Consider the following 9,804-nt stretch of genomic DNA (forward strand, 5'->3'; position numbering starts at 1 on the left):
CTTACCCCTAATTTGTGTTGTTTTTAGATGTTTTATGGCATATGTTAATAGTACAAATTGGTAGGTAGATTTGCATCATCATGTCATGTGGTAAAGATAAGAAATTGTTTTGTTGATATGAAGGAGGTAAAACTAGGTGATTATTATATGTATATGGGAAACAACACCTATTGTGATGTTTTAGGTGTTGTAACTACAAAGACCATGGTACATTAAGTGAGGAAACTCTATTTGACTAATGTGTTATTTGCACCAACAATTTATGTCCCTCGCCTAAATGATAAAGGTTATGAGGTGCATTTTCATTTAGGAAAAGTTTCTATTGGAAAATATGGTAGAATTCTTATGTGAAGAGTTAAGATTGATGGACTTTATCAACTTAATATTTTTACTTCTAATAATGAAAATGCAATAAGTTTTTCTTCTACTTATATTAACCTTATTTATGATGTTTGTTCATATGTTGATGATTCTTATACATGGCATTTACAATTAGTACATATTAATAAGGAAAAAATGAAAACAAAATGGTTAATATGGGTTTCATTCTTAATATCAACATAAAATTTAATGCTTGTTAACCATGCATTTCTGGTAAAATGACAAGGTTATCTTTTCCTAAAGGATTAAGATTTAACAAACTTTTAGCTATTGTTCACTATAATATATGTGGTTCTTTGAATGTTAAAACTCATAAGTATTTGAAATATTTTGTCACCTTTATTGATGACTTTTCTCATTATGGTTATATATATTTGATGCATAAAAAATATGAAGTTTTTATAAATTCTCAAGTTTATAAAAATAAAGTTGAAGATCAATTAGGAAGGAATATAAGTTTTTTTAGATCTGATTGTGGTAGAGAATACATGTCTGATTTGTTTGGCAATTGTTTAAAACAACATAGTATAATTTATCAACTTTTTATACCTTATACTCCATAATAAAATGATGTTGCTAAAATGAGCAATATAACTCTAATTGATATGGTAAGATCTATGTTATGTCATTCTTCTTTTAGTTCATATTTTTTAGGTGAAGCTATAATTACTGCTAAATATTTATTAAATTTTGTTCCCACTAAAACTCATAATATAACTCCTTATGAATTATGGACAAGAAGAAAACTAAACTTAAATAGTTTAAGGGTCTGGGGATCTTCGGCTCATATACTCATCTCATCATATACAAGAACTAAATTAGATAGTAAGATATTAAGAGCAATTTTATTGGATATTATAAAAATCCAAAAGGATATAAATTTCTAATATATCATAATGATGGTTCTATTAATAAGGTTGAAAGTAAAGATGCTAGATTGATATTAGGAATCCAAATAAATTTAGAAAATTTAAGATTACTAAAGAGGATAAATCAATAAATAATGAAAATGAAGTAGATAGTAATATAAAGACTTTGGCTTAACCATTTGAAAATCCTTATGATACACTTGGTAGAATTCAAAGAGAAAGGATACCATCAAGATCACTTTACTTTCTTGAATGAAGAAGAAAAAGAAGACTATTTTACAAAGCATTAGCATCATTTGAATCGATAAATTATAAAGAATCTATAAAAGAAGAATTAGACTCCATAAAATGCATGAGAGTTGGTAGTCTTACCCAAAGATAAAAAAGTCATAGGTTGTAAATGAATTTTGAAAAAGATATATAAATCTGATAGGTAAATTGATAAATATAAAGCAAAATCAATCGCAAAAAAATATATAGGAGTTGGTAAATTTACCCAAATTAAGATAGGAAAATTCTAGGTTGTAAATGAATTTAGAAAAAAGAAATATAAATCTAATAGGTCAAGTGATAAATATAAAGCAAGATTAATTACTAAAGGTTTTACATAAAAGTTCAGTATAGATTATGAAGTGATATATTCATTAGTTGCTAAATTCAATTTGATATGAATTCTAATGTCTATTATTGCCGAATTAGATTTAGAATTATTACATATGAATGTTAATGCAACTTTTTTAATTAATGGTAAATTAAAAGAAGAAATATTTATGCAACAACTAAAGGTTAAAAAATTGAAGGTAAAGAAAATAAGGTATGCAAGCTTAAAAACTATCTATAGTCTCAAGCAATCTTTAAGTTAATAGTATTATACTTTCCATGCATATGCTATTATTAAATATGGTTTTATAGCTAATGACTTTGATCATCGTGTTTATCATTAGAATAGTTGTAGTATTTTTTATACTTTTATCTTTCTATATTAATGATATTTTGATTGTTGCTAATGATGTTGTATCTATTAATAAATTTAAATATTTTTTGAAATCTCATTTTGAGATGAAAGATTTAAATAAAGCATCATGTGTATTAGGTATCCAAACTATTAGAGATAGAAAATATAACTCTTTATCTATTTAACCAGTGATATTAGATGAAATATTAAAAAGATTCCACATGGATAATCCAAGTCTAATGGATACTTCTATTAATAAATAAATGAAACTATATAAGAAAATGTATGTTGTTGATGAAGATGAAGAGAGAGAAATGCTAAATACGTACATCATATGTTCAGGCTGTAGGTATTATAATGTATGACATGCTTTGCACAAAACTTGATATTAGTTTTGCTATAAATCTTATAAGTAGGTTTCAAAGTAATCTTGGAGAAGTTCACTCGTGAGATCTTAAAAAAATACTTAAATACATTAAAAGCACAAAAGATTATAACTATTAAATGGTTGCATTTAATTTGGGATCTTATGTGTGTGAATGGACTTTGTGGGAGATATAGGTAACTAATATTGAGGAGCATTGATTTTAAAAATAATATTTTTTATAATGAGGTGAAAAACTCCTCTATAAAATATAAATCAAAATAAAGCTAGGATTAATAAAAACCACACAGAAATCCATAAAATTCTAAGTCACACACTCACTAGCTAGCTAATTCAGAATAAATTCTTTTTCTTTTATTTAGATTAACATTGTTTTATTGGAGTACCTATAAAAGCTGTCATTTTTACTCCATTCAGGATCTTTACAAGGCTCCCAATCCCACCATTCACAAATTCTATTGTGTTTTCATTTCCATCTTAGTAGAGAAATACGACAGACAAAATCAGCGAGGAATCGTCTTTTTACAGATAGAAGTAGATTCCAAGCACGCAGTAGCTGCCCTAATTTCTCCCAAGTAATTATGGAAGAAGCAAGAACAACTACATGTATGTACGAATTATACAGAGGTCAAAACAAGAGGGTCTAATCTCTGGATTCAATGCAAGATTATCTTATCTGCTTTTAGAGTAACAATGAAACATGCATCAAAACTGAGATATGGTCCCCTCCTAGGCTCGTAGACTTTCATGAATCGGTTTTCACACCTCAAACATTCCTTGTGCTACAATCCCCACTGATGGTCGGATTTCTTGATCTCATTTTCTTCTTTCGAGACAATTGCTTCTCCGAACGTGATTGTATTTCTATTTTAGAGTAATAAACATTACGTTTGTTTGCTGGTTCTTGTAGCCAAGATGAAGAGCAAAAGGTGACTCAATTAGGGTTTCATGTGGCCCTCCTCAATTTCTGCAACTCACAATTGCAACTGGCCGACAAGTGGCAACATATTTCCCGCATTCTCCTTTTTTTCTCAATTCTCATCACACAATTAATTGAATATTTCCTATAAGGATGTTGCTTTATTTATTCATTTACATATATGATAATAATCCTTGAAAATACGAATTATGGAACCTATGATCTTCTCTTACACTACTATATAGTAAAAAACAACTATATAGTTATTGATTTCTTCAAAAATTAAGAAAATGTGGTATTACTAAAGGGTTTTGAATAGAAAAATAAGATTGAAGGTAGAGAGACGTCCCACTGGCTGGCATGCATGTATTGATTTTATCTGTGAGCTCGCTTTGAGCTTATTATATAAATTCTCTACTTTGGACCCTTTAACGTTCGAAAAGCTAGCTAGCTTAGCTACCTAGCCAGATGATCTCAAACACAACTTGAGTTTAGCATGATTCCATCGAGTGGGGGCCGGCGTAAGAGTACTAGGCCACACGCTTTCTTAGAGAATTAGCTAAATAACACGTACTCTTTCTTCATGGGTTGTAAATTTTATTTTTTAAAAAGCACCAAGTATATAGGCTAATTCATTATAATTTTTTTTATATAAAAAATTAAAATGTAAATAAATTTTTTTATGTACGTATCTAATTAAATAAATTAATAATCAATTATGTAAATAAATAAAAAAATCGTTAACAATAACCAAAAGAGAAATTTAAAAAATTAAGAGATGAATATAGATTAAGATATTCAATTACAGAAAATGAGACCTTTACCCGATTGTGTTTACTGAACTTGTTTATTTAAATAAATAAATAATAGAAATAGAAACACAAATGAAACTGATTGAATAAACTCACACCCTAAAAACAATATTATGCAAGGCTGCACATATCATAAATATTATTTAAAAATAAATATTTTTTTATTTTAAAAAATAAATTTCATTTGTATAAAAAAATATAGATGAATTAAAATAATATCTTGAAAAATCAAACACGAACAAAGTAATTTAGGATGCGTCGTTTGTTTCCTGGAAAGTGGTTTCCGGGAAACCACTTTCCAAACTTTCCTGTGTTTGTTTGTCATTAGAAAAGTTGGTCAATAGAAAATACTTTTCTATCAAAGGAAAATTTAGCTTGATTTTCAGGAAAGTGTTTTCCTTTTATTTTGGGCGGAAAACACTTTCCAGAAGTTGTGAAAAATTTAAAAATATCATATTATTTGCTGATTATGTCAAATTTGGTCCTCAAACTTTTGATTGCTATATATTTTGTTTGAATCTTTTTTTTGTTCAAATTCATCCCTTAAAATTTGATTTAATTTGATTTTTATATTAACTTTGGTTCTTGTTTTTATGATTGTTATTTACTTTTCTCTTATCATTTTTTAAATTGTAATTTTTTATCTATCAAATTTGGTCCTTATTCTTTTGATTGTTACTTATTTTATTTAAAATAATTTATGAAATTGTAATTATTATTATTTTAATTTCATCATCTTTCAATTTTTTTATCTATTATTTTGATTATTATTTATTTTATTGAGATAATTTATGAAACTAGATTTTTTTCAATTCCATTCTCATTCAACTTTTTAATTTGTAAGATTTGTTCCTTATTATTTTAATAAACTTGAAAAGAAAAAAATATTAATAAGCTATTTTCCAGCTCATTTTCCATAACATAACCAAACATCGAAAAATGTTTTCCAATTTACTTTTCATGACACTACCAAACATCGAAAAATAATTTACTTTTCTGGAATTCACTTTTCACAGAAACCACTTTCCAAAAGAAAACTACTTTCCTGCAAACAAACGGGGCTTTAAAAAAAAACTTATATTAAAAAAAGACATGTAAAACTCGTGACCTAAATCAAGAGACCGAGATAAACTAATATAAAATAAATATTAAAAAAAACTGAAAGATAAACCCACATAAAATAAATTGAAGATAATCACAAAATCAATATTAAAAAAAAACTAATATAGAATGATAAGATTGTATGAAACTGAATTCTCAAAAAATCAAATGTTAAAATATGAAACTATGAAAAACTCAATTACACAAAAAGATCTAAAAAGAAATTTAATAAAAAATGAGGGTGAAAATAATAATAAAATAATTAATTAGAGGGAAAAAAATTTAATTAAAAATAGCTTTAACAAAAGGAAAACAAATTAAAAAATGAGGGTCAAATTAAAAAAAAACAACTAAAAAAACTGTGATTGGAGGATGAAATTTAAAGCCAAAAAAACTTTAACAAATTAAAGAGCCAATGAAAAAAATTAAAACTCAAAAGAATAAAGACCAAAATAAGAATAAAAAACTATATGAGAAATTGTAATTGAAAGACTAAATTGAAAACAAATAAGAATTTTATAAAAAGAATAATAACGAATTAAGAAATCAAAAGAATAAGAACTGAGATTGAAAAAAAAAATTAAAGAGGTCAATCGTGCACTTTATTTGGCAGGAGAGAAAAAATAAAAAAAAAACAAAAAGAAATGATATTCAACGACAATCCGACCATCATACATCGTCACACGACATACCATGTGGAAAAGGACAAGAACAAAAAGAAATGATATTCAACGACAATCCGACCATCATACATCGTCACACGACATACCATGTGGAAAAGGACAAGAACAAAAAGAAATGATATTCAACGACAATCCGACCATCATACATCGTCACACGACATACCATGTGGAAAAGGATAAGTTGGCGCATCCAAAGAGACAGCAAAATGTCAAGTTTGGCCACCAGGTGGTGTTGAATACACAACCTAAATGGCACAGACACCATCCACTCATTGACATGTGATTAGCACGTGCCAACAACTTTTTTAATTAAAAAATTAAAATCTTGTCCAATAGCCCAATATTTTTTTTCATGGGGTAAATAAGTATTTCTATTGTTTTAAAAGTTTATAAAAAGTTAAAAAAAAAATTATTAGTCCATAGATCTAAATTTTATTGATTTCAAAGGTAAAAATATATCTTTACTATGCAATAAACTTTAACACAAACAACCCCCCCCACCCTCCCACCAACAAAAACTCTTATTTTTTCTACTCTAGAGCAAAATAATCATTCATTTTACTATAAAAAAAAATATAGTAATGCCCCCAACCAAAACTCTAATTTTTTCTACTCTAGAGCAAAATAATCATTTATTTTACTATAAAAAAATATATAGTAATGGGTGTTTACTGATAGGCCACATCTTACATGTATATATTTTTAAAAATGTTCAAAAAACGTACTTCCATATAATATCAACAATTCAGGCATCATTTTTGCGCCGTCCACCGGCACTGCTTTGCACTGGCTTTAGTGAGAGTGGGGTTAGAGGTTTTGGTAGGTGGAGGCACGTTGTTGGCCCATATGCTTAAAGCAAACTTGAAGGCATCATTAGAGGCACATTCTATGAGAAGAAAATTTAAAAGCAGAAACTAGAAATGAACTCAGGAGGAGACCCTCACACGACCAGGAACATTGCCGAATACTTGTCACCGTATTATGCTTCAATTATATTAAAAGAGAAGACATTGAATCATGTTATTGAACGTTTTCTTTCTGAATTGATCAATATCACAATATTTAAAAATTTGAAAATATGGGTTTAATTTTAAGTCAAACACGTAGATTAATTTGAAAATATTTAAAAAGTTGGACTAAGTTTTTAATTTCGAATATTCCACCACTACTTGTTTCTTGTACATTTATTTTTTAAAGGATAATGGAAAAAAATAAAAAAATAAAAAGCGCTATCCTCTTCAGTTTGTAGCCTTTGTGTAGACTTTAGGAGTATTTTACTTATATAATACAGATTCAAAGAGGTGGTACGTCGGTAGGCATGTTAATGCTAGTCTTTAGTGACTCAATGTAGATTAGATTTTGAAGCCATTTGGAAAAAAAAATAAAAATTTCTGAATTTTAACCTAGATGATCTCGGCTTGGTCTTCCATATGAAGATGTTTCAGAGTAATGAGGTTGTGCCATAGAGGAACGTAAAATTACTGTTCTTTCATAAGGAAAAGTTGGTGTTTTCTTTTTCTTTTTCTTTTTGTACTGTTTCAGAGATTAATCCTCAGGGACAAAGGAAGTTTCTGCTCACCTGCATATCGACTTGAAGATAATATTAAGGAGCGCAAAATATGTTATTGGTAATGTTTCTTTCGTTCTTCCCCTGAAGCTTTCATGTAAGGTTCTGATAAATAGGGTTTTTGGGTAGCAGGGATATGGCTGAAGGCGAAATGTAATAAAATATATGACCTGTGTTGGGTTCTGGGTTTTTTTTCCTTTTAATTATAGTTTTTTCTCCTTGAAGTTAGAGGTCAAATGCCATGTGGTGAGCACAGATGTGAGCACATGGCTTCTCTAATATCCATGCTCTAAGACTGTTAATCAATGCTGCAAAACCTGGGGTTTTGTGCTTTTTTTCAAGAGAATCAGTTGCAGAGGAACACCACCTGATTGTGGTTAGCTGAGGAGGAAAAAAAAAACCTGTTTATTAGGAGCAAGGGGCACTTGAGAACTGTGAGTCTGTAGAGAAGTGAGAAGCAAGCATGTAATTCTCATCAGGTTGATATAAGAAGAAAATATTATTTTCTTTTAGTTCTTGATCACTTGCTTCTTTTTTGCAAACCAGTTCAGGTATTATCTGCTCCTCAAATCTATAATCACAGTACAGCTCTCATTGATTCATTTCTTCTTGTTCATACTTACTTTGGCAGTCATATTTTATAATCTGCAATCTTTCTTCAATCCCCATATTCAAAACCTTCTTCTTTTAGTAGTCTGTCTTCTTTGATTTCAACAGCACTGGTGAGGCTTAAGACTACTGTCATGCTCTCTAAGTTCCACTATATTCTCCCAATCTATCAGCTAGCAGACTCTTTTTTCAGCACTGGAGCTAGAATTGATAAACTGCTTTTCTGCTACGTTTTTTTCGTGGATCTAGATCATATATAGTTTCATTCCTCATATCTCTCCCCATAAAGATCAGCTTTTTTCCATCCATCTGTCTATTAATCTATCTCCCATTAATCTCGTTAATTTGCATATCTTACAGTGTCAATATATAGAGGTGCAAATTATCTTCTTTGTAAATTCTTTCTGACGAAATAAGCTGGACAAGGAGCTCCTTAAGTTCATGAAGTTGCAAAACAAAGTCTTGGAACAAATGGCTTCTCCTTTGTGTTTCTTCAAAATATTCTCACTAGTACTACCATTGATGTTTGCTCTTGCTCCGGTATTGATTCTTGCTGGTTTTCTTGGATATGGGCTCTTGTCAATCTTTCTCACATCAACAGCGTTAATTTTATCTAGTCTTATCTTGACTTTCTCAAAGCAAAAACAAACACAAGTGCAGAAATCAGTGACAGATGAGATTGTCATGCCAGATCAGGCAAGCACTTCACCTTACATAGAAGATGTTATATCTAAACCACTTGTGCTCGAAAAGGAATTCATCACAGAAGAAGAAGAAGAAGAAGAAGAAGAAGAAGAAGGAGGAGGAGGAGGAGGAGGAGGTAGAGGTCAGGTTGATGAGTATTTGGTTAGATCATCTCAAGTTATAACATCAGAAAGTGACTGCCTTGGTCGCTCATCAACTAGTGAGGACTCAGAAGTGGAATGGCTGTTCCAAGACAAAATGTTTCAGAGCCGAGAGTGCTCCGATGGATCTATTTCTGACGAGGATAGCCTCATTGAAATCTCCCTTCCAGGTGGACATTACATTTGTGATCATGAGGAAGATGAGGTCATCTATAATCTGCAGAACAAATTGCCAGATTTTGCACCAGGATCATTTTTCAAACAGCATGGTCTAATGGAGCTTCTGGCAGAATTAAATGAGATGAACGAGGAAGAAAATTTGATTGAGATAGACATATCAATGGGCTCCATCAAGTGTCCAAGGTTTGAGATTGAAGCTTAAGTTGAATATTAATGGACTTTTTACAGTTGTTATATACTAATTAAGTTTTTGATCCTTCTGGATTTGGAGTTAAGACTTAGTACTCATCTCTTGCTGTATAATGTTTGTGATGAACTGTGAATTAGCTCCTGATCTTTTGATAATTAATCTTGCTCTTACTTTTACCAACTTTGGATACCATTAAAGCACTTTGTACCCAGGCCTTTGTTTTCTCTTAATGCGCATTAAAGTATTAAAAGGTTGAAGGCTATGGCAAATTGATGGATATCCACTCCCATCTCTTTTTTCTCCACCGA

At 29.8% G+C, this 9,804-nt stretch overlaps 1 protein-coding gene across 1 annotated transcript; it reads left to right on the forward strand.

The window, feature by feature from the left end:
* Nucleotides 1-8,752: 8,752 nt before the first annotated feature.
* On the forward strand, nucleotides 8,753-9,508 carry LOC7456011 (uncharacterized). The gene is made up of 2 exons (XM_024585807.1): nucleotides 8,753-8,977; nucleotides 9,233-9,508. Exons 1-2 carry the CDS (start codon nucleotides 8,753-8,755, stop codon nucleotides 9,506-9,508), a joined length of 501 nt encoding a protein of 166 aa, XP_024441575.1.
* Nucleotides 9,509-9,804: the final 296 nt, after the last annotated feature.

The sequence above is a fragment of the Populus trichocarpa genome, chromosome 14, assembly GCF_000002775.5.
Source record: "Populus trichocarpa isolate Nisqually-1 chromosome 14, P.trichocarpa_v4.1, whole genome shotgun sequence".
In the NCBI taxonomy this organism is placed as follows: Eukaryota; Viridiplantae; Streptophyta; class Magnoliopsida; order Malpighiales; family Salicaceae; genus Populus; species Populus trichocarpa.

Coding starts and splice junctions, on each gene's coding strand:
- LOC7456011 (XM_024585807.1), top strand. CDS start 8,753: ATGGCTTCTCCTTTGTGTTTCTTCAAAATATTCTCACTAGTACTACCA. Junction 8,978..9,232: donor AGATTGTCATGCCAGATCAG/GCAAGCACTTCA, acceptor AAAATGTTTCAG/AGCCGAGAGTGCTCCGATGG.